General features: G+C 51.8%; 8 protein-coding genes across 8 annotated transcripts; 4 read left to right on the forward strand and 4 right to left on the reverse strand.

Moving 5' to 3' along the window:
* Nucleotides 1-1,900: 1,900 nt before the first annotated feature.
* On the reverse strand, nt 1,901-2,310 carry BGZ61DRAFT_528170 (8 kDa subunit-domain-containing protein; the record flags this gene model as incomplete). Its single annotated transcript, XM_046253212.1, has 4 exons — nt 1,901-1,955; nt 2,014-2,100; nt 2,155-2,216; nt 2,275-2,310. The coding sequence occupies 4 exons, from the start codon at nt 2,308-2,310 to the stop codon at nt 1,901-1,903; spliced, it is 240 nt and encodes a 79-aa protein (XP_046109696.1).
* Nucleotides 2,311-2,502: 192 nt separating this feature from the next.
* BGZ61DRAFT_412584 (WD40-repeat-containing domain protein) lies at nt 2,503-5,988 on the forward strand. Its single transcript, XM_046243298.1, has 3 exons — nt 2,503-2,956; nt 3,006-3,820; nt 3,873-5,988. The coding sequence occupies exons 1-3, from the start codon at nt 2,628-2,630 to the stop codon at nt 5,639-5,641; spliced, it is 2,913 nt and encodes a 970-aa protein (XP_046109697.1). The 5' UTR covers nt 2,503-2,627; the 3' UTR covers nt 5,642-5,988.
* Nucleotide 5,989: 1 nt separating this feature from the next.
* On the forward strand, nt 5,990-7,317 carry BGZ61DRAFT_412589 (uncharacterized protein; the record flags this gene model as incomplete). Its single annotated transcript, XM_046243299.1, has 2 exons — nt 5,990-6,271; nt 6,342-7,317. The coding sequence occupies exons 1-2, from the start codon at nt 6,072-6,074 to the stop codon at nt 7,315-7,317; spliced, it is 1,176 nt and encodes a 391-aa protein (XP_046109698.1). The 5' UTR covers nt 5,990-6,071.
* BGZ61DRAFT_443369 (At2g23090 like protein) lies at nt 7,311-8,055 on the reverse strand. The gene is made up of 4 exons (XM_046244862.1): nt 7,956-8,055; nt 7,829-7,900; nt 7,696-7,766; nt 7,311-7,622 (listed from the first exon to the last, which is right to left on the reverse strand). Exons 1-4 carry the CDS (start codon nt 7,962-7,964, stop codon nt 7,553-7,555), a joined length of 222 nt encoding a protein of 73 aa, XP_046109699.1. The 5' UTR covers nt 7,965-8,055; the 3' UTR covers nt 7,311-7,552.
* Nucleotides 8,056-10,207: 2,152 nt separating this feature from the next.
* On the forward strand, nt 10,208-13,558 carry BGZ61DRAFT_412590 (uncharacterized protein; the record flags this gene model as incomplete). The annotated part of the gene is made up of 4 exons (XM_046243300.1): nt 10,208-10,663; nt 10,718-10,850; nt 10,991-11,554; nt 12,139-13,558. Exons 1-4 carry the CDS (start codon nt 10,552-10,554, stop codon nt 13,556-13,558), a joined length of 2,229 nt encoding a protein of 742 aa, XP_046109700.1. The 5' UTR covers nt 10,208-10,551.
* A 1,309-nt stretch (nt 13,559-14,867) lies between these two features.
* On the forward strand, nt 14,868-15,528 carry BGZ61DRAFT_473577 (uncharacterized protein; the record flags this gene model as incomplete). Its single annotated transcript, XM_046248468.1, has 2 exons — nt 14,868-14,969; nt 15,019-15,528. 2 exons carry the CDS (start codon nt 14,868-14,870, stop codon nt 15,526-15,528), a joined length of 612 nt encoding a protein of 203 aa, XP_046109701.1.
* A 1,794-nt stretch (nt 15,529-17,322) lies between these two features.
* On the reverse strand, nt 17,323-18,142 carry BGZ61DRAFT_528177 (B-cell receptor-associated protein 31-like-domain-containing protein; the record flags this gene model as incomplete). Its single annotated transcript, XM_046253213.1, has 4 exons — nt 17,323-17,674; nt 17,766-17,918; nt 17,975-18,060; nt 18,122-18,142. The coding sequence occupies 4 exons, from the start codon at nt 18,140-18,142 to the stop codon at nt 17,323-17,325; spliced, it is 612 nt and encodes a 203-aa protein (XP_046109702.1).
* Nucleotides 18,143-18,878: 736 nt separating this feature from the next.
* BGZ61DRAFT_473579 (uncharacterized protein) lies at nt 18,879-22,429 on the reverse strand (the record flags this gene model as incomplete). The annotated part of the gene is made up of 2 exons (XM_046248469.1): nt 18,879-21,695; nt 21,746-22,429. The coding sequence occupies 2 exons, from the start codon at nt 22,427-22,429 to the stop codon at nt 18,879-18,881; spliced, it is 3,501 nt and encodes a 1,166-aa protein (XP_046109703.1).
* Nucleotides 22,430-23,626: the final 1,197 nt, after the last annotated feature.

Genomic DNA, 23,626 nt, shown 5'->3' on the forward strand with positions numbered 1-23,626 from the left:
CCCCCTTCCATCCGGACCGCGCCCGGAGCTCCACCCCGACGCAGGCATTTCCAGGTCTGGACATGATCCCATCGTGCAACGTCGGTGCTTTCTAACAGTATTCGGCCTAACGGTGCATTTGCCACGGCATGGGCAAGAATAACCGGCAATGTGGCTGCAAGCAGCGTAAATTTGAAGCAACCCTCTGGGACGTTGCGGTGGACCGCCTCGTTGCGTTATCATTGAATGATGCAGACCCCAAAGGGCTGAACCAACCTGCATTGCATAGGCGCCGGCGCCTCAGGGAAGACTAGACAACCCTTGCGGTTTGGCGCGCCATTCTCGCATACCGACTGCGCCGTGCATTAGGATGAGTTAGGCCTCTCTTCAGAGGTCCGTTGAGTTTCGATGTTGGCTCTAGCGAGAGACATGGCGTTGGATCGGCCAAAATGCAACGCGCTGCGTGCTGCGTACGCGGGTAATGCCCGCATTGAGTAACTCGTCTGGCCATCTCGCGGCAAATCCTGCCTTGGGCCATGAGATGGGCCGTTGTCTCCCCGTCTCGGTCCCCGGCATGGACCCGAGGATGTTGGTTGCGGCGTCTGCAATTGTTGCCGCGTTGGTCCATCATGCAACTCCATTGACCCCCATTTGCCCAGATGCTACGACGGATTTTTCCTCTCTCGACCCAACAGAAATGGCGCAGCTTCGTAAGCGAACACTTGCATTGACATTCCGCACGGTGGCGGTCATCTATCTCTCCGGAATTCCGAGTCGGTGGGTGGATTGGGCTGAGGAGTGGTTGGTGGCTGCTGGAGGAGACCTTCACAGAGGGCCTCAAAGGTGACCATGAGGCTCATTGGCCGCGGCCTTACTTGAGCCTCAATACCCACAAGTATGAGACAAGATGATCACCCTTTCGCTATTGTGATATGGAAACGGCTTGGATTCCAAGAAATGGATGCCACATTTTGCTGACCGCTCAGGAGGATCGAGGCCCGAGACTGAGAAGCGCGCCGTGCCTCCCCTGCCAATGCCCCATGTCGCCTCTTGCGAGAGGATCATACCCAAAAGTCCGCAAGCCCCGACGGCTCTACTGCAAGAGGGTTACTCTGGAAATGCCGAGTGGCAGAAATCAGTCGATATGACCGCTGAGCAATAGCAGGCTCGGCTCCGACAGCTTGGTTCATCGACATAGCCACCATGCACAGCGAGTGTATGTTGGTCCGTAGTGTCTCGGCGGACAAGGTCAGACTCGGACAACGGTGCCGGCCTGATGCCCTTTCGCTTGGATTACTCCAAAGAGAAAAGTCAGCCCAGGCCAAACCAACACACTCGAGGGCAGAGTTTGTTTTCCAGACCGTGGGTCCATGTCAGGTGAGGTTCGGGCTATGCGAGGCTATGCGTTCCGATCTCCCCGCGGATGTCTTCGGCATCAGTGGAAAAGTCTGTTGGTTCTAGCTTGTCTAAATACGCCTAACGTTTGCTCATTTTCGTTGCGTCGGGTGTGCCTTGGGTTGCCCACCGCTCTTTCTGCTCGACCCCAGAGGACGCGTTTGTGGTTGCTCACAGGAGCCCATGGCAGTGCAAGATATTAGCCATGACATCGTTCGACACGGCAGTTAAACCACACCAAGATGGGCCGCTGTGAGATACGATCGGAGTTTCCATCTTGGCTTCATACCACCATCGATTCGTTCCATTTGCAGAGGCCGAAGCGTGGCACCAAGTCGTAGCAGTTGCACTTTTCAAGTCGTGACACATCCGCATGGATTGGCAGCCGAGATGAGCGCTCGCGTGCTCCATAGAAAGACTTTATTCAATGCGAATTCCTCCATACGCCAGCCCACGCGACACTTGTTTGATGTCCCAAAACGCCTGACCATGCATGATCCCGTTGTTGCTCCCTCCCAAGGGTGCTCTACTCGGTCTCGTTCAATCGCTGTTTCTTCTCGTTTCGGCCATCGGGCGTGTACCTGTGGATAGCTTAGCAGTTGCTCCTCTGGAAACGATCTTCGTGCGGTGTCATCGTACTTGAGAAGCTTCTCGATAAGATCGACGTGGGTCATGATCATGCGGCGGCAGCAGTAGCGCTTGAGGCCAAGCTCGTCCATAGCATCACTAGATATTCAGGTTAGCTCCTCGTTGGAAGGGTTGCACGCGATTCTCCCATACCCATCAGTCTTGCGGGGATCCGCGATCAACTGGAGATAGCGCTCCCAAAGGTCGCCGGTGACCTGCAGATTTGTCAGTCAGATTGCCGCTTGGCCGGCGCATAGTCAGCGGGGCGCGTACCTTTCCGCAGGAGAAGCAACGGATGGGGATAATCATTTTGGCAATGAGGGAAGATCACGCGGGAGTTTCGGGTTCACAACACGGATCGCGACAAAGGGTAGCTGGTTGTCTCAAAGAGAGCTCGGTGATGGGGGCGACCTTGGTGTTGAAAATAAATTCTTCCACCCGAGGTTTCCCCGACGGATGGTTATCTTATCGGCAACAAAAAAGTTCACCAAAGCGGGACCAAAATTTCTGCGACCCAAGCATTGGCAGTCCTCATCTTTCTCGATCGACGACGCGGAATACGATTTGGCCGCCGCGCCCCCCCAATTCTCGAAACTGTGTCGACTTTGCCCAGGGGCGTTTCGAAAATGGCCGGCAACAAGAGCACTCGGACGAAAGATGACCAGACGAAGAAGCGCAAGAGGGAGCTAGCCGAGGCAGATTCGAGGTCGAAACGGCAGCGTGCTGAACGGAAGGAGAACAAGGCCAATGGGCGCAAATCAACCGCTGATCTGCTGAACACCTTGAATGGCGCGAGCTCTGAGAAGAATGGACTGTCTACCGCTCTCGAAACTACCGGGGATCGCGAGCTGGGGATTGTTCCACAGTTCGATAATGCTGAGGCTGGATGGCGGGTGTCGAAACCCATGGGTGGACGAATGCTCGACATTGATCCTATTCTCACTGAAGATGACCAGTAAGTTTTGTCACAAAGGATGTAAGGTGGTGTTTCTAACTAGTATCAGATATCTCATCCTGGCCTACAACACCTCAATCCAAATCTACTCGGCCGTGGACTCTTTGTTAGTCCGCCGAATCCCCATAACGGTTGTCGAGTCTTCTGCGCAGAAGGCGTCGGCGTCGGCAACCATTGTCGCTACACGACTCTCAAAGCAGAACCCCCATTTTATTTGGGTGGCCTGCTCGGACGGTCGCGTGTTCCATGTCGACTGGACGAGCTCCAAGACACCCGAATCTTTCAAAACACAATCCGGAACGGCCAAGGCACTGGTTGTCTTGACCACCAAGATCTCTAAGAAGACGGAAGAAGTCCTCTTGATCGCCGAATCAGACAAGTCAAACCGGATCGAGGTCGTTGCATACGAAGGAAAGGTGCAGTCAACTGCCGAGCCCAAGGTCGTCATGGCCATGAAGAAGCCGGGCAACGGTCTGCAGCTGCTGGAATTGAGCGAAGATGGCCAGGTTCTTGTTGGAGCTATCAACGACCGCCTTTTCATGGGCGTCCCATCGCAGGAACAACCCGACGCCTTGGCGGCCCTGGAGTATGAGTTTTATTCTTTCGACATCCCCGATCTTATCACAGCCCTGGATGTCCGAGTGTACACGAGGCCGGCGACGAGCAGCAAGAAGGCTCGGTCAGAGCCCGCACCTGTGGTCGACGTCATCGTTGGCGGTGCCCGTGGTTCCATCTACCTCTATCACGACGTCCTTGCCCGAAGCATAGCTCTCGGAAAGCCGGGCTCTGATAAAGAAATGATTCAGGCCCAGAAGTATCATTGGCACAGAAAGGCCGTGCACGCTTTGAAGTGGTCTCGCGACGGTATGTGCTGAACTCGTCACGATTCAATTCAATTGATACTAACTATGGGCAGGTCACTATATGATTTCTGGAGGCTCTGAGAACTCCCTTGTTCTCTGGCAGATGGACACTTCAAGAAAAGACTTTCTCCCCCATCTTTCTGGCAGCGTGGAGAACATTGTTGTTTCTGCCAGCGGTTCCTCGTATGTAATCCATCTGGATGATAACTCTACCATGATCTTGTCCACCGCCGAGATGAAGCCCACTGCGTACATCGCCGGCATCCAGTCCGCCGCAGTGCACGCCTCATCCCCCAAGGATCTTCTCGTTCAGCGCACCTGGACAACTCCTGAGTCCGTGCGACGACCCATCCCAGCTGCCATTAGGCCGACGGATCACTCGAGACTACATGTTTGCGTGGGCAACGGTGCTCAGGCTACTTCGTCAGGAAACTTCTCAGCTCCTTTGTTGCAGACATTCGACCTCGAAACCTTCCGAAGTGTCTCTAGACAGGCCCTGGCACGTACGCAACCTACTGATGTCAATATTACCAACAAGGGCAACCCCATTGATGAGCCTCTCATCACCCACATGGCCTTTTCGGCTGATGGAGAATGGCTTGCCAGCGTGGATACTTGGGAGCCATCGCCTCGAGATGTGGACAACGTCCTCAGCGACTTGAAGGAACAATTCATTCAGGAACGACGTGAGGTCTATCTCAAGTTCTGGGAGGCTCGACAGGGCGATGACCAGATTGCCCTGGTTTCTAGGATCAATGCTCCTCATGCCACTGCTCACAATGAGGCCGTTCTCGATCTTGCATCAAATCCTGTCTCGACATGCTTCGCGACGATTGGAACCGATGGCTTGGTTCGCTTGTGGCGACCCAAGACTCGATCCCAAAACGGCGTTGTTGTCAAGGGAGCAGATGGACGAGAGGTGTTCACCTGGAGCTGCTCACAAGTAATTGCAGTTGGCGAAGGTCTCCCTCAGGAGGGCACTGTGGACGTTCCCGAGTCCACCGCCAAGTACGAGCCTCAGGGAAGCATCACATTCTCCGAAGATGGTTCGACTTTGTTCGTTGCATTCGGAACCGTTGGCACCGGAGCTGTCTACGTTATCGACGCCGTCTCTGGTGAGATTGTCAAAACACTGGAAGGCCAATGGAAGGGACAGCTGCGCTCCGTTCGCGCCCTGTCTCCCTTTATTATTGTCTTGTCAGACGAACTGCGCGTTTACGATGTTGTGAGCGATGAGCTGCGATATGGTGTTGTTATTCCCAAGACTACAGGGACCAACGACCTGCTGCAGCTCGCTGTGGACCACACCTCTGGGCACTTTGCCGTGGCGCTGCCGTTCAGTGAGGGTTCCACCTTGGGAGTCTTTGAGCCGGAGGAATCCGAGCCTCTGCTGGTGCGCAACACCCCTCAAAAGATAATCAGTCTGGTGTCCGCACCCGACACGAGCGGTTTTATTGCTCTGGACGATGCAGCTCAGATTTGGGTTGTTGCAGAGGGATCTGATGCCTCCTCGCTTGCGACCGTCCAACCTCTTGAGGATCTTCGTCTTGAGGATACCGATGCTCTTGACACCGATGCGGGTTCCGGCCTCATTGAAGAGGACGAGGATATGGCGAGTGACGTGGAAGAGGACGCAGATGAGGTGGCAGATGAAGAGGACGTCGAGATGGAGGATGACGACGTGCATCCGAGGGTGGTGCATCAACAGCACCTTGCTGACATCTTTGACGCTGCTCCCGCTTTTGCAGCGCCTCCTATTGAGGACATGTTTTACAAGGTTACCGGCCTTCTCGCGACGAAACCCCTGTCGGCTTCGTCGTGAGCAATCTAGACGATAGACTTAATAGCAAACATCCGTTTGGATGAACTGCCGGGTGGTTGATACCGTATACAACAGACTCTGACTGGTTGGAAGTGCAGACCCAGAAACACAAAATGTAAGATCATTACCGAATTCAGCCGACGTGGGATTCCGCCGTGGAGGCTATCGCCAACGCCACCCGGCATATATCGGTTGTTGGCCGATGCGGGGTGTTCAGATCAAGAGGAGGGCGCGTGGACGTGGGTGGAACCAAATTGCGCCATTGCGGCTGGTGATGGACTATTTCATGGCCTTACCTGCATATTTTACGCAAAAAGAGACGATACCAGGTTACAAATCAACAAGAGAGATTATTTTATCATCGTGCGCTTCGTCATTGTCCTTTTCCCTGTGCTCTGCCTCCATCAGTAGTACCATTTTGCTTCTCTCCATGTCGTTTACGTCCGTCCCGATTTTGGACCTGGCTGCGGCCGGAGACCCGGCGACGAAGCCCCAGTTTCTCAAAGAGCTCCGCCACGCATTGATGGAAGTTGGGTTTCTCTATCTGAAGAATGTGGGCATCTCAGATGAGCTGTTTCAGCGAGTCATCACGCTGGGCATTGGCTTCTTCGACATACCGGAAGAAGACAAGTATGGTTCCTCCCCCGCTGCGGTAGTTGAGCCGGCTGTCAGAAGATTGCTTTACTAACCCGTCGAATAGGCTCAAGATTGAAATGAAGAATGCCCAGTCGTTCCTGGGCTACTCGCGCCTTTCGGCCGAGATCACGGCCGGTGAGGTTGATCACCGTGAGCAGATTGACCTGTCGACGGAGCACCCCATTCCCAGGCCAGGATCGCCACTGCATCACCACCTGTTGGCGCCCAATCAATGGCCGGCGGAGGAGTCTCTGCCTGGGTTCCGCGACACCTACACGGAGTACATGGATCGGATGGGCAAGATCTCCATCTACTTCACATCTCTCATCGCCGAGGCCATTGAGCTGCCCAAAGACGCCTTCAACAAGTACTTTGACGAGGACCAGCAGCACAAGCTCAAGATTGTCCGGTACCCAGACCTCCAGCAACTTGGAAAGGAGGGAGAGAAGCAGGGTCAGGGTGTCGGTCCGCACAAAGACTCCATGCTGAGCAGCTATCTCCTACAGGCTACGCAACATCGCGGCTTGCAAGTACAGAACATCAAGGGCGAATGGATTGACTGCCCGCCCATTCCCGGAACCCTTGTCGTAGCCATCGGCCAGGGCCTCGAGGCGCTGACGCAGGGCGTGTGTGTGTCTACAACGCACCGCGTCCTGTCGCCGCTGTCCGGCACCGGCGCGCGCTTCTCCATCCCCTTCTTCCAGGGCGTCAAGGGGGACGCCGACTTTGAGGATCTGGAGACGGTGGGCGTGGGCAAGGTGCCCGAGAGCGTGCGGGAGCAGCGACAGCGCGTGATCGAGGCCAACGGCGGCCGCGTCGACGACGTCGAGTTTACGTTCCGCGGAGGCGGCGTGGCCAAGACACTGGGCGAGGCGACGCTGCGCAACCGCGTCAAGAGCCATCCGGACGTTGGCGAGCGGTGGTACCCAGACATCCTTGCGGCAATTCGTGTGGAACAGACCGAGGCGAAGAAGAAGGCGAGTGCGCCAGTGGGAGCACCGGTCAAGGTGCCCACCACGGCGGCGGTGGAGGCTCACTAATCAAAAGACATGTCTATCGTGGTGTAGAGGTTTAGGACATAGAGACAGATCTAAAAGAACTCCCGTAAATCAAAATCAGAGAGCGAAAAGGACCGTGTATATCATCCATCATGAGCCCGTCAACGTCAACCTCACACCAACCACCATGCGCTCCACAAAGACGCCTCGCTGAATGCTCCCACTCTCCACTACGCCATATTGCTTTTTTCTTCTGAAGCCTTGCCGGTAGAACGATCTACTGCTCGAAAGTCGGGAAGCACTCCTCTAGGGTCTTGCTGTGCTTGTTGGCGGCGTGCTCGGTCAGACTGCGAGAGGATCCAGTGTTAGTTCGGAGATCAGGACAAAAATGTCGGAGGAGTGGATTGGAGGGGCACGAACGCGGGGGCTTTGGTGGTCTTGAGGAAGGTCGACTTGCAGATCTGGCACTGGATGTCGCAGGCCTGCTTGTTCTATTCGGGGCCGTTAGCATGCGAGACACAGACGAAGAGCGGCCGAAGGACGAAGAACTCACCACCTTGAGCTGCGACTTGGCAACCTTGCCCTCCTTCTGGTTGCGATCACGCTTCTGCTGAGCCTTGGCGCCCTAGATCATGTCAGTTAGCACACCAGAAACCCGGGAGGATCGTAGGGTCTCGTACGTTACCCATGGTTGCTGTTTAGGAGGATGATGAGGAGAATGAGTTGTTTGAGGCTGTGTTTTTTTGGTCAGATTTCTGGATGCTGAAGGTTGATCTTGGGCAATTGGTGGTTGGGCCAAAGAAAACGGGAAAACCGACGTGCTGCCATTCGCTGGAGCGTATCAGTGGGGCCAGGGTCTGAAGAGGGTCTTTAAGAGCCACACAGTGCGCCGGTGCCTCAGAGTTAGCGTCTCTTTTCAGAATCGAACGAGAGCGAATACCGTATCGGCTCAGTAAATTAGCCTTGAATCCTTATTGCCTTTAGGCCTTTTTATACCTAATAATTAAGGAAATCCAAGCCTTGTATAAAGTAGCTTAGCTTTAGTCCATAAGAGCAGGGCCAATTTATCGAGCCGATATGGTATAGTAGTATGATGGGTGTTTCATATAGTCCATGGTGTAGTAAGGTTGGATCTTCTGTTTCTTTCATCACGTCATCGTCATCATTATTTACTAGCGTTACTTCGTATCCAAATCTGAGTGTGGTTGACATTGTTCACACCCGAACATCTAGTGCCGAGTGGTACAGCCCATCGGATGAAGCACCTGCCGGATATTCCATATTTCATTTAATGAATGGCAACATACGGCTTCATCTTACCCAGTTTCAAATATATTTCTCTTGCTCATGTTTCTTCCCTCTCCAATACAAGACCAGATAAGTACCTGACCATCAATCAAGTTGCGGTCATGGTGTAAGTAGAACGCAAACTCCTCAAATCAGCCCGGACTTCCTCCCCCATTTCCAAAAGAACCTAATACTTACGAGTATTTGTAGTTGGGTGGTGAATGATTATGATATGGTCATGGTGCTCGGTATTAGGTATCCCTGAGACTCGCTGTTGATTGAGTACAGTACTTTTACTGTGCACAAGTTTGAGATTTGGAAGTTTTTGGTAAGTACCATTTCCTTCGGATTCTTCATCGGTGAAAACTTCGAGGTGAGTGTCGAGAATACAACTCCCAGTAAAGTATCCTCGATCCGTTTATGTCCAAGGATCATATATTCGTGGTTATCAGAAATAGCCATTCAATTTTCTCAGCAATCCATCAATTCTGGGCCTGGTGGAATTGCTCCGTATGCTTCGCGCACTCTCCTCGGGACCATCTCGCAACATTGACAAGCACGCAAAATTTGTTTCTGCCGCTCCCTCATGCTGTTTCGGTAGAGAGGTTTTTCTCTACGCAGACTTCAAGACCATCGCGCCCTCAAGCGATGCATGTCTGTAGATCTGTGGACATTAGTAAGGCAATACGATTAACATTCAGCTCTCTCTAAATTTCCATCTGTATTAATTCACCACAATTCGTACAATAGCGCTAATGCAACCCCTATAAATAGAACTGGACCATGACGTTGTTTGTTGGCGACCTCGAGGTGTGATTTTTTCATGTGCTGGAACGACTCCGCCGAAGATCTCTACGCTCCAGAAACTACGGACACCTGAGATTTGAGCATCTCAACTACTGGCAAGTGATCCCAAGCTAACTTGCGGACGGGTGATTGCGAATTATTATTGAAGCTTATATGTCCAATATTGACTTGACAGGTGTGGCAGCAATGTGCAACCAGCATTAAAAAAGCCATGAATCGAAAGCGATAGGCATAAGATGTGGCATCCTGGCACCGAAGTCATGGTACCGGACCTATTACTGAAGAGGTTTGTGTCCCTTCTCCGTGCCACAGACTATCAATGGGAGGAAGCTGTCACTGGAGTGATGATTCATAGTATGGTTGGGCTTCCTGGTCTGCCCACAAGGACCAGAGTAATTTGTCACGCTGAATGATAGTCTTCGCGGTCGGTGCTCATTGGAATGGATCAGCCAGCCAAAGAGTCATATTGTTAGCAATCAATTTAAGAATGACAGTTTTGATATGACGGCAAAAAAAGAGTAAATCATTTAAGTCATCTTAAGGGATGTAGGACGAAGAGGGACAGCGCCAGAATAATGGTTGTACGCCAAGCCTCTGCACCATTCGTGAGGACCGCTCTTGTGCAGAGCCAGCATTACTCCATGGACATCTGGAATTTTTACATTTTGTCCATTTCGGAGAAATTATTTGGATATTTGTTGAATTCGTGGTATTTCTTCGCCCGACGTGATTCCATGCGGAAGCTGCTGCTGTGTGGACGTCACCGTCCATTAGTGGTGGACGAAATGCCGACCGATCGCGTGCCGCGTCATTCGCAATGTCGCGTCGCAGACAACCACCAACTTCTTCACCCTTCAACATAATCCTTCACAATCCATCCATCATAGTACAGCCTCATCAATTTCAGTACCGGCCACATATCTAAAGAATCGATTCTCTACTCATTTCGAGGATTTCCTCTGCCACCGTTTTCCCTGTCACGCCCTTGCACGGTTTTCTCAAGCCGGAACGTCAACGAGGACCGTCACCCTTTGCATGCAGCGACACCCTGTGAACGGCTCCCTACCCTTTCTCTGCGTGGTTTGAAAATACCACACTGCAAGAAACAATTTAAACACGGACTTGGCCACCTCTATCTGCACTCTAACGATACCGGGCTACGCCTTGATCAACCGGGGCGATATGGCTGCACTGTTGAGCATTGCCGCGGCGGACAAGATCACCAAGACCGAGTTTGAAAGCCTTCTTGACCAGTATCCCGATATCATCAAAACCATCTCCGAGTCTAAAGGCGGTAAGTCATACATAAGTTGTTCTCTCCACAAGGTCGCTAATGGAGAAATCATAGCCAAGGATGACCAGAAGACGCTACAGGAGCTGGACGGCTATCGATATGATGAGGCATTGAGTATGTTTTCCATCGCCAAGTCACAGCGCTCAATGGACCTCGACGACGTCAAGGTACTTGTTGAGTGGAAATTGTCAGTCTACCCCTCTTGGATGCAAACCACCGCCGGGTCTTACTCCGTCTCCACGATCCCTTGTCAGCAGGTTCCTGAGGAGATCACATACACTTTTCCATATAACAAGCCAGCTCGTGGATAATCTAACACGCTATTAGGCGACATGGAAAGTTCCGACCAACATTGATGAAGCTCGTTACATCCAATGACCCAGCCGTCGCCAAGGACATTATCCAACAGGCGCTAGATGGCTACCGGAAAGATTCCAATGCCCAAGCGGCTCTCGACATCCTGACGAAGCTCCGGGGCATCGGCCCCGCAACCGCATCTCTGCTATTAACCGTCCATGACCCAGATCAGGTCATTTTCTTCTCGGACGAGGCATTCTACTGGCTGTGTTGCGATGGAAAAAAGAGCCCCATCAAGTACAACGCAAAAGAGTACCGTGCCTTGCGCGATAGTGCGCAAGACTTATCCAAGAGACTTGGCGTGTCTGCGACGGATGTTGAGAAGGTCGCCTATGTAATCATGAAGCAGCCAGAACAGTCACCGCAGCCGAAGCAACCACAACAGCCGAAGCAATCACAGCGGCCGAAGCCAAAGAAAAAGGTAGCACCGGCAAAAGAGGTGAAGAAGAGCACAAAGACGTCATCAAATAAGCGGAAAACCGATGATGAGCCGAGTCATACGGAGGATATTACTCCGACCACGACCCTGAGACGGTCAAAAAGAACGAAAGCTTAGCTGCGCTTAGAGCCAACCATATCATGGGAACATGGGCCCCGGACCTGGACATGGTGGAATCTTGGGGCATCTGATCTTCTTGTACGATACACATACGGCCAATGGGAGCAATATCAATTGCATCAAGTCTCGAAAAATTGTCGAAAAATTCTCCCATTGGAACGGGAAGCTCGCCGTGTACCGACCCCGGCCCCGCGGCCCGCGATAGCGACAAACATCCGAAGAATAGGCACCGCGACCGAAGAATTACCGCGAGATGATTGTCTATGGTTGGGCTGGGAGAAAGACGTCACGATAACAAATGTAAACTCAAGCTGTCCATGCATCGCATGAGATACTAGGGTTGAGAGGGCGTGTCACAAACGGCACCTACCACGCATTCTTAACTCCGCCGTCCCCGCTCTCGGCATCATGAGAAGCAATTTCACAGCTCCCCGCCGACTCATCTTTCTGCAATTCTCGTGCATACTTACTTTCTAAGAGAAACCGTCTTGGCGTTGAGCCGACCCTGATATCCACTTCGTTCCATACCTGCATTTACCATGTCGCCGTCAGATCACAGCCATGGCCCAACGAGTAGCATGTTCGCCGAAACTACAGAGCCTCTGCCTCTGCCTAAGCGGTTCGCCAAAGTGAAGGAGGGCCTGATTGCTGGCAAGGAAACGCAGATTACCGCGTCATGGAGACGATTGCTCGTCAAGTTGCATGCCGAGATTGAGGTCATCGCAAGTGCCGGCCCCAGCATATTTCCCTCCATTGCCTTTGCGGACCTCTCAGATGCAGCCATGGCGGAGGACTTCTCGTTGAAAATGAAGGAACGAGGCGTCGCTGTCATCCGAGGCGTCATCCCCCGAGATACAGCAATGCAGTGGAAGTCGGCGACAGACTCATACCTCGACGAGGATCCCCGCGCCCGCCGTCTACCTACTCACGATCCGCATCTCTACGGAGTCTATTGGTCGCCCTCACAGATCAAAGCCCGCGCCCATGACAACGTCCTCGCCGCCCAGCGCTTTCTCATGAACCAGTGGCACTCGTCTGATCCCGCCGCCCTCGTCACTCCCAACTTCCCCGTCAGCTATGCCGACCGACTGCGTATCAGGAGCCCAGACGACGAAACATGCTCGCTGAGCGTCTACGTCGACGGCGGGAGTGTCGAACGCTGGGAATCGGACGGGTACGGCGTGGGAGCGACGTATCAACGCATCTGGGACGGTGACTGGGAGGACTACGACCCGTGGGATAGCAGTACGCGGCTCAAGGTGACGAGCGATCTGTACAACGGCGATGGTGTATGTGCCCTGTTCCGCATGTTCCAGGGCTGGCTCTCTTTCAGCGATCTCCCAGTCGGCGAGGGCACACTCCTTCTCTGTCCCATGATCCGATTGTCCACGGCCTACTTGCTTCTCCGTCCGTTCTTCTGTCCCGTCAACGCCTCGCCTCTGCATCCAGACTTTCTCTCCCCCGAAAACTGGAAACTCGAGAATCCCATCTCATCAGTCATCCAGGGTGCCTTGCCCTCGTATCCCCAGGAGCTCAACGTCGCCTTCCACCCACATCTGCAGCTCTCACGCAGCATGGTCCACATCCCTCGCCTTGAGCCCGGCGACTACCTCGTCTGGCACTGCGACGCCGTCTACGCCCTCGACCGCCTCCGCCGCCCCGACCTCCCCGGGACAACCATCATGTACCTGCCGGCGTGTCCGCTGACGCAGACCAACGCCCTCTATCTCGCCCGCCAGCGCAAGGCCTTTCTTCTGGGCCACCCGAGCCCGGATTTTGGCGGCGTCTTTGGTGAGAGCGCTCGGACAGGGAACTCGGGTATCCAGGAAGTTGGTGAGGCTGGTGGAGTCGAAGGGTTGCGCGCCATGGGCCTGTTGCCATGGGATGAGGATGAAGCAAGCGATGACGCTGAGCAGGAGGTGTTAGAAGCAGCGAATGGCATCTTGTTTCCAGAAAAGTACGACTTGGGATATTACTAATTATTGGGCTGCATCAAATTGTATTGAAGGATTGTGTCAACCAGGTGGAATATTAATAAGTATTGCTATTCGCATACGTTCAAAATGCTAATCGCATACAAATATAAGTCTTTATATCTAAGTTTAGTGCGAGGTAATATATCTTACCTAAACGCCCACTCTAAGTATTTTAATTTAAGAAACTTTCAGTCTCTACTCTAAAATAAATAAAAAGACAAAATTTAAATAGTAGAAGTTAGAGGATAAATACTTAGAACTGGGTTTATTTAATTTCTTAGATTTAATTAGTTATTTGTTTTTTTTATAGCTTTACTCAATATTATCAGATAGATCAAAGCCATACAGTAATCTCAAACAGTAGGGATAAACAATAAGTGCTACACCCAGCACATTTAATTACTTATAGATATATTATTGAGAAGGTATTAAGAAAGGTAACCAGTTGGACTAGAAACCTTAGTCTGTCTGAGTATTGGCACTGTTGAATGCCAGAAGACGAGTCCGGTCGTGGGCGATATAGACCAACGTGACAGAAGTCGTCGTTTGCAAGGGATGACATCACCAAAGCTGGAAACAGTGCAGAATCCGATGGTCGTGGTGATGCAGACAATGTGGGAGAAGTACCAGCAGGCAATGTGGCGGAAGGAAGTACTTGTGTGAGAGGTAGGACTCCGGAAGTTGGAGTGGTGTGGGTGGTGAAGGAAAGGTGAGAAGAGAAAGGAGTGGTGATGTGGGTGGTGAAGGAAAGGTGAGAAGAGAAAGAAAGGAGTGGCGAGGTGGCGGGGACCTAACTAAGGCAATAAATAAAGTGGAGAAGATTAAGCTCGAGGTACAAAGAAGATCACCTACCTACCTTACCATATAAATTTAGCGGAAGCTCTGGAGAAAGTTATTCTGGTAATCACATTACAAGCTCTATCCTAAGGCTGTACGTCTGCTGACAGTGCAGTTTCTTCTTCTACCACCACCAATAAATATCTCGAAATCCCAGCTACCAGTTAATTCTTCTTCTTCTTCTTCTTCTTCTTCTATCACTACTCCACTACTACCAGCATACAACTACTACCATCAGCATAAAATGGACCAGTCCAACCATCAGCATGAAACGAGCCATGAGCATAAAACGGACGAAGCGGACCATGTGGACCATGCGGACCAGGCGGACCAAGCAGACCAAGTAGACGAGTTGGCCCGTCGGCGTGAAGCATCCCGACTCGCATTTAAGGCCAAAGCAGATCAGTTACATCTATGGAGGCCCCAGTGGAGGCCAAAGCTACTCAAGAAGTTTGGATTCAGATCCTAGGAAGAGATGAAAGCTGCTGCACTTCGAAAAGTTCAAGCTGAAAATGACGAATGGGATGCTACTGCTGAAGAACGATTCTATCGAGGCTCTCCACTACTAAAAAATCGCGTATGTTATGGCCTCTTAAATAACCTACAGACTGCTAATAGCTGTATAGCGAAAACGGAGGCCTGTGTCTATACTTGGGGTAACTGATGAGGATGAAGAAGATACAGAAGCTGAGGGTGATGAGGGCAACAAGGGCGATAAGGGCATCAAGAAAGCTAAGGAAGCTAAGGAAGATGACGAAGATGACGGCGATGAGGAAGCTGAGGATGAAGATGCTACCTCGGAGATCCTTTCGGGGGATCGCAATGAAAGCGTTCACGACAGCGACATTGATTCCTACATCAACGGTTCAGACGCTCAGTCCTTCGGATCTGTTGACTTCATACCAGAGGAGGATCTTTCGTCGCAGGGAGAAGAAGGAAATAACGGCTATGATAGCGACCGTGACAGCGACTACAGCATCGACCATGACAGCGACCAGAGCATCGGCCATGACAGCGACCATAGCATCGAAATGGACATCCGTGGCGAGTTGGCAGACCTGGGACGTGGGATGACCCATGACGAGATAGAATGGAAGTGGAGTGAGTTGCTAGGAGCAGAAAAGTTAGGCTCGTAACCCGAGTTCAAAGTGTCTCGGGTCTCGACCCTTTTGAGAGGTCAGCAAAATGTGGTCTCTCTTTATTAGAATCTAAGCCCAGGCGGGATTGCCTTGAGTCCTTTCCTACCTCCTCTCTCCGTTAAGATGATTGCCGCCAGTCGTGAATTTATGTCCGGAACCCCAGCTAGCTTGGTCCCGGGCTTGACTCGCTGTCGGTAGGGTATATAATCCCTGCCTGCCTCCGCCTTCGAACCCTTTTATTCTTTTCCTTCCTCACCACTTCTCTCATATTATTCCATCAAGAGAGCGCCTGCACCAATCGCTCTAATGTCCAGAATGAGACTAGAATGATTGGAATTGGGGTTCGGTGATTGAAAGGTCGATGTGAAATAAAACGTTGACCGGAGCGTTAACTGGAACGGTCGGTCATGATGGGAAGCCGGAGTGAGAAAGACGGGAGATAAGGTCATGCCAGGTGCGGATGGACAGTGGTGATTGGGAATGCAAGGAAAAAAGAGACCAGTGAGACACCAAGGCCAAGGAATGGCGCGGTTCAGCAACAGCAGATCAATGCGATCTACGAATATGTCTGGCATAGGACATGTGTGTTTTTAATTGTACCCATTTAAGTCTTGACGTGACCGGCCTAGATGTATGGTGCAGTACTTGGTTTTGTTTCCCCTTCCTTTTGAGGCACCTATGACCTCTATAAATAGGAGTATTGCTATTCGCATACAGTCGAAATGATACACACACACTTAAGTACGCAGGTAAATTTCACTAAGAAATCTCAACAATATCAAGAGGTTAGGGTGCCCTAGTATACATATACCCAGAGCGGGGACTAGAAGCTCAACAGTAAAAAAAAACACCAACAATAGTATCAACAATACAGACCATATACCCAGTCCATTTAAAGATCAACAGTACACTCAGACAGACTAAGGTTTCTAGTCCAACTAACACAGCATGGACCATACAGCTGATGAGTGATGTAGTGTTGGTCAACTCGCAGCCAAAGAATTGATGACCACAAGAGCCCAAGGGAACCCAGTCGCCTCCGACGGCGGCTGCGAAGCTGCTAGGATTTGGATGGATGTTGCGGAGGAGGTTATGTGCTTGGTGGTCTTTCCCGGAGTCAGCGGACTGACATAGAAGAGGCAAAAGACTGTACTTAGGTTCAAGATCAATAGACCAAGTCCCTCGTCAACACTCGTGCAAGCACGTGATACAGAATTTGAAACAGTAGTCTGAGCAGTGATTTCAACAATACTAATCAAGTTATTATTATAATATATAATATATAAAGTCCCTGTAATTTACCTAAAGTTTTTATTTTATAGATTATGTTTATTAAAGCCTAAACTAATATTATTCATAGACTAAGCAATATAAATATAAACTAATCGCTATTCGCCAAGTTCTAATACTAAAAGTAAAAGAGATAGAGCCGGTTCACCCAATACTCAGTTAGTCGATACAGTATAGTTATTCCAGTACTGTCAGGGATACAGTATGCCTGAGTGTAAGGAGTGGAGTGGGCCGTGAAGCAGACAAAGTTGTCCTGGCCTTCTTGGCGTGTGGTTTACGGATACTCTTGCGACCCGGAAGTTCTGAGCACATATACAACTACCTACGCGGGCGTTGGTGATGTAAGGATATAGATGCAGGGACAATTTGATATTTACACAGGGCCAGGCCTGCTGCAATCAATTGCTAGATTATCACCTTATGCCGTAAGGGCCGCTTGTTTAATAGCCTGCCTAGGTATCTGCCTACAGTCTGTAGCAATCTAGCAGCCTATCTACCCGCTCATTTGGCCTTCTTACCCTCACCATCCTCTTGGGTGGCAGAGTACTTGTCACTAAGCTCGTCATAGCTCTTGTGGAGCTGCTGGCTCTGCTTCTTGAGAGTCTGAAGGTCCAAGTCCTTGAGCTCGAGCTCCTTCTTAAGGGCAGCGACCTGCTCGCTATCCTTAGCGTCCTTGTTGGTGCTCTCGTAATCGCGAATCTTATCCTCAAGGCGCAAGACATCGATGATCATGACGTAGGTGCGGTTCAGGATGAGGGAGAGGAAGAGGGTGAAGCCACAGAGGTACATGTTGCGCTGGGAGTAGAACTTGCGAGCCTGGACTTCGAGACGCTCGTGGCCCATGACACCGGGACTGCAGAAGAAGACGAATGTTAGCGGATGCAACATTGGCGGTTTTGTGGGATTGCCGAGGGACTGGGGTGGGCTTGGAGGATATGACGTACCCTCCCTTCTTGGCCTGTTCGGTGGCAGCCGCGAGCTCAAGCTGGACGCGGTAAACACGGTTTACGCTGTCAATGAAGAGAATGAGAATGAAGATGAATGTAATCTTCATCCAATACTGTATCTTGGCGACAATTGGATTCTCGGAGATGAAGCTATTCCCACCAAATCAGCTCTGACGTCGGTTTAGCGGGGGAGGGGCGGCACGCACGTGAAGATCTTGCGCTTGGCGTTGAAGGGCAGCGGCACGATCAGGAGCATGAACAGCTGCATCTCGAAGACGAGCAGAATAAACACCTATTGTCGCATAGTCAGTGCCTGGAGCTTCGGGGCTTCGGCCAACGAGGAGACGACGCACGAGGGTGTAGTAGAGCGTCATGTTGACAGTTGTGGGGAGGCCTCAGCTTCGAAATAGCAAGAAATGCGGTGGTGGTAGGCCTAGAAAAGACGTAATCGAGAGGTTGAGTTGGATGCGGACGAGAAGCAGTTTGTGGGAAGCTCCTGGTTTTGTATCCGTCAAGTCGGCAGAGACGGCAACGTGTTGGAAGAGGAGAAAAGGTGGTCAGTTGCCTGGCCGAGCTGTCGTGCGTTTCGTGGCAGAAAGCTGCTTCCGTCTTGTCGAATCGAATCGACAACGTCATCGCCCACTGTGGCTGTGACCTGGCGGGCACTTGCCGAGTGGGGCTGACGCCCTGTACGTACCGGGCTTGCCGGTTCTGCCAATCACAGAGTGCACATCTTTTGTGGTTCGTGAATCTGGATTTGTGCAATAGTTATGAACATCTCTTTACCATCAGCTTGTCGCGAGCAAGCATGTGATTACACTACATTAGTTGCCTCACTGACTTTGGGATGAAGACAAGTACATGTGTGCAAATAGTCACTCTCTCCAATCCCAAGTTATCTTGCCACTCATCTTGTATTGAATCGCTGATTCTGACTAGTGACAAATGCAAAAACAAGTATACACACATGTTGAAGCTGCTCAAACCTCCCAACTACCTACCTGCCAATGCAATACCTTGCCCAATGTCCACCACCAGTTTCGCCATCCTTACTGCACAAGGCCCAAAAGCCAACTCTCAATTATCTATCTTACAATCCATTACAGGCCCTCATTGACTCGCAACTACAAGCTGATCCTCCTCCCTAAACTTCGCCGGTGGTCGTCGGTTCCTCATCCCTCGATCCAGACGCTGTCGAACCATGACATCCTCCTCCTCCTCTTCATCATACTGATCTCCTATAGAGCGCTGCATAGTTTCATCTGCCGCATCTTCGCTGTCGTCGATTTCTTCTACGCTCCCTCTAGATGGCTGTAGTGGCTGGGGAGTTTCCGCTACCAGGGGTCTCGTCTCGAGACTTGGAACTTGGGCTTGAGCTTGAGCTTGTGCTTGTGCAGGGGGCTCAGTTTTTGGCTGTTCATGAGCGGGGGCTGGAGGAGCGGCATGGACTGTAGTAGAAGCGGACTTCGGGCCCAGGCGCGGATACTTTCTAGGCCTGCCGCTGCCGGGTCTAGCTCCGCCCCGTTTGCCCCGAGTCTTAGGCTCGCCTCGAACATTTCCCACCTGCTCGGATGCTTCGCCCTTCGATGATGGCTGGCGTGGTCGTTTGCGAAGTCTCGTAGGTGGTTTTGTCAATGGCTCGTCTGAATCGATCGTTTCCGGCGACTGAGACTCATCATAAGAGGCAGTTGCGTCGGTACCGGTTGGGTGATATTCCTCTTCTTCAGAGTCGTCTCGAATTCCTCGCTTGCGTTTACGGCCCAGTTTCGATGCATCCAACGGTTGCACGTTAGGCATCGGTGTATCCTCACCTCCGGGAGCTCGAGGGGCCGCCGCTGGGATCGCCTTGCTCTTCCCAGGCTTCTTCTTGTCTGCCTTGGGCGCTTTTCTGGCAACTCCCTCGGCATTGTCAGTGCGTGGCCGACGCCCTCTCTTCTTGACCTGCTCCGATTTTCCTCCCGCCTTATGGTCAAGGAGCTTCTTCGTCAGGTTGGGGAAGTTCTCGCCATAATTGAAAAACAATTCTTCGCCAGCTTCGATATCACGCATCGCCGTGAATTTGATCCGGTATTCGCCATTGACGTAGAGGATTCGAGGCGTAATGTTGCATCCGCGCTTGTCGCTCTCTGAAGCGTGGTTAATGTATCGACTCAAGTTGCCGTATATCGCTGCATCGACCCAAATACCCTCGTTCTCCAGGAGAGTAAACACGTACGAGATGTTGGACTCCTCGTCAAAGACGTCTCCTCGTCTAGCTTCTCTTCGAACACCTTCATCGTGGCTAATGAGTTCTCCAACATACTCAATGATGAAGTCATCCTGGGCAATATCCTGGGCCGTGTAGAGGCCATATCCAACGCCCTCAAGCTGGCTCTGACCCAGAAGCAGGGCCTTGGGTGCCCCGCGTTGTAAGGCACAGTTCTGGCAACCGGTCGAATGCAGGGTTTCGTCTTCGGTATTCTCTGGGTCGGCACGTTCGAAGGCACCACACGTACCGCAGAGCTCTGGGTCACACTCACGATTCAACTGCACGCAGATGCAAGGCCGATCTTTTTGCTTCGAGAAGCACGTCTTTCCCTGCGAATGACACGCACAGCCCGTGAACTTGTATGCGCATGTCTCCACCGAACAACCGCAGAATTTCTCGCAGAGTACGCCCTGTTGGACACACGTGCAGCTTTCAAGAGTGCATGGTCCGTCATGGGAGCACGGCTCGAATAGCTCCCGTCGCTGATGCTCATGGCTCACAGTATGGTCTTGCCAGTCGCCAATGAGCGCCTTCTTAAACCGGTCATACCACGAAACAGTTCTAATCAGCTGCTTGCTGGTCGGTTGAGGCTGGGGTACTGAGATTTGCAGCCTCTCGTACTCGCGGAAAACATCATAGCAGTCGCGATCGAGGAAATCCGCGACCAGGCACATCGGGTCCCGCTTCACCTTGCTGCGATCTGCTGTAACAAGTATAGATCGTAAGACTATATGTTCATCCTCTGACCATGGAAGTCGCCTAATATCCATGGGCGGAGAATTGAACTCCTGATAGCAATGGCGATGGCAGGGTTCCGAAGCGTTGGCATGACCATTGGCAAGGACTTCGCCATCGGTTAGGACGCGTCTTCTCCGCTTCAACGTGTCTGAGAGTCGTGAAATGATGGAAAATGTCCGCTTGCAATTCTGAGCATCATACTCGCCATGTTCACAGGAGTGGCTGTAGCAGACGAGGCAACCCAGAATGCAATAGGTTCCCAGGTTGTACTCTGCCAGTTCATCTTCATTCTCATTCTGAGAACTTGGGTTGTCCTTCGCCGTTGGTTTCGAATCCATGATGCTATCAACGGACTCGTCAAGCAAGAGCACATCGCGTAACTCAATCTGCTTCAAGTGGGGTTGGTCCTTGTGGAACACCAGGTGAAAAGCTTCGGTAAACATCTCGGCCGCCTTGTTCGCATCGGAGGGGGTCGCCGTGTCGGCTTCGCGATGTGAATTCAAGATATCCGTCTTTTGGCGCGGGGTAATAGCATCGTCGGGCTCTCGGCTGGCCATGTATCGGATCAAAGTCGACTTGTTGCAGCCAGGAAGTGACAGTCTCTCGAGCCAACCCTCAAGATAGAGGGACACTGTCGCGGCATATTCTGATCGGACAGTAAGAGAGACCTTGTCTTCTCGGCTCATTGGCTTGAAGCCAGATTTCCGATCGATGTCTTCCAATTCTTGCAGCCAAATATTATATTTTGACTCTTCCGAGCTCTCCAGATCTCTCAAGTGAGGGACAAAAGTCAGCATGGTGTTCGGTGTCAACATGTTCTTTTTGATTTCCACGTGGTGGAATCGATACCGAGGAACACGCTCTTCGTCAGTCTGGATGCACACAACACCGTGTCGTTCCTCGCGACCATCCTTCTTCCCTTTGCTGTGTTGTCTGTGTTGCTTATCCGGAGTCAGTAAATATATTACAGGGAGAGGTGAGGGCAATGTACCTTGAACTTCACTCTCATGCTTTCCTCCAGTTTTTCCACCACAGGCTTGTTGCTGAAGCTGGCGAAGAGGTCCTTTCCTGTATGGACACGACGCTCAGTGGCTTCGGTCGAGTCTATGATGTAGGCCGCCAACTGAGCGTGGCCGTCTTTGATATCTTGCCGAAAAGTATTCAACGAGTCGACGATACGATGGACATTCCAGTCAGACTTTCTGGGAGTTTGGACCACCTTGGGAGTTGCATCCTGGGGAGGCTGGACGACTTTGGTAGGCTGGACGACCTTGGCAGTATGGAGCTCCAATGGCGGCGTTACTTGCTGAGAGCCGGTAATAACCCCGACACCGGACAGCCTGGCCATGTCGCGGGCATTGTCAGCGGTCGAAACCACTGTGGCCGAATATGATGGCGCTCTGGATGCCGGGTTTGGGGCATGCACTGGTAAGGTAACGGGGGTCTGAGCTTGGCTGATGCTGTTACCGATAGGTCTTTTGATGGGAGGAGGGCTGATGGGATCCCGGGGGGTAATGCGATGGGCGTGGGTGGCGGATGTGCGAGGGAAATCAAATCGATTCTGGAAGAGACCAGATGCGGCAGTCGGGGACTCTTGCTGGCGAGAGGAGTTCTGAGTCGAAAAGCCCTCAGAGTCGCTCGACGACCCTTGGGTCAAGTCAATGTCCACAACCATGGCTGATGTCGATGGCGTATCAACAAGGTTTTCAGGATTGCCCCTCTCCTTCTCCCGTAACCGCTTCCACCATTCTGCAAAGGGCGTGCTTGAGGCCAGCGTCAAGGCGGGCGCGGGGGAGACGGTAGGCCTGCTTCACGAACAGGCGATGGTGGGAGGATGCGAGGGAAAGGCCTGTCTGGAGGCTGAAAACGCGGTTGCGACAAGGCAAGATCTTTCCGCGAAAGAAAGAAAGCGCAGCCTTGGGGAAGAAGGGACGCGAGTGTTATCAAATCCGCTGGGCACTACCCGAACAGGCTCTATGCGACAGGAAGACGGTGCGCGAAAATGCGATGCATGTAACCGTCGTTCGCGTGTCGCACTCAGGCTTCTGGTGAATTGAGTGAACGAGTGAGTGAGAGCGTGAGTGAGGAACACGCGTTGAGGAGTCTGCACAGGGCGGCAGGGGGGGGCGCGCGTTACCAACTGAGTTTAGGCTCGATTACACTGCGCGCGCTTTTCCACTTTAGACAGGGCACCTGCCATGTTCCCACTCAGTACCACAGCATTCAAGATACGGAAGGTACGGTGATAAAGAGTTCATGCATTCAATAATAAAATTGATAATAAACCATGTTAGGCGTTTGGAACCTATTCAGATATTTCACCCTTGCGGCTCCGAATGGAACTTTCCGATTTGCAGGATGCGATTCTCGAACAGTACTGGCACAATACCTCTCATTAGCGGAGCCCGCTTTTGTTCGTCGGAAGCGCCGTGGTGACAGATTGCACATGGCAACCAAGCAGAATGTTAAGGGGATGAACGACGGACGAGTGTAACAACGGAAATATTTGCATCTTTTGCATAGCGTCGGTTTTCTAAGTATAAGAGCCATTACAAGCACTAACCAAGCCCCAAGTTATACAAATCCATCAAAGAAAAAAGGACATCAAACAACGAGTGCATATTACTGAGGGAAGGAAATACGACGACGGAGGAACGCAGCTAGACTCAGCCTCACGGGACCGATGGGCTCATTGGGCATATTAAGAATCAATCAATCAGAGAGGACCCTGTCCACTGGCTGGCATCAACACCAAAACAACCCGCCAAAACGAAAGACCCACGATCGTCAATCATGTTCCACGGGCTCGGGAGCTGCTGGGGCCGACAAGGAACGGACAACCCTGAAACCCGTCATCCAAAAACCCCGATAG

This window comes from Ilyonectria robusta (assembly GCF_021365365.1).
Source record: "Ilyonectria robusta strain PMI_751 chromosome Unknown BGZ61scaffold_3, whole genome shotgun sequence".
NCBI lineage: Eukaryota > Fungi > Ascomycota > Sordariomycetes > Hypocreales > Nectriaceae > Ilyonectria > Ilyonectria robusta.

Bases quoted from the DNA above. Each gene is read 5' to 3' on its own strand.
- BGZ61DRAFT_412584 (XM_046243298.1), top strand. From the start codon at position 2,628: ATGGCCGGCAACAAGAGCACTCGGACGAAAGATGACCAGACGAAGAAG. The intron at 2,957-3,005 runs GTAAGTTTTGTC...AACTAGTATCAG, and splicing joins ATTCTCACTGAAGATGACCA to ATATCTCATCCTGGCCTACA. The intron at 3,821-3,872 runs GTATGTGCTGAA...AACTATGGGCAG, and splicing joins TTTGAAGTGGTCTCGCGACG to GTCACTATATGATTTCTGGA.
- BGZ61DRAFT_443369 (XM_046244862.1), bottom strand. The intron at 7,767-7,828 runs GTGAGTTCTTCG...GGCCCCGAATAG, and splicing joins CCAAGTCGCAGCTCAAGGTG to AACAAGCAGGCCTGCGACAT. The intron at 7,623-7,695 runs GTTCGTGCCCCT...ATCCTCTCGCAG, and splicing joins AAGACCACCAAAGCCCCCGC to TCTGACCGAGCACGCCGCCA.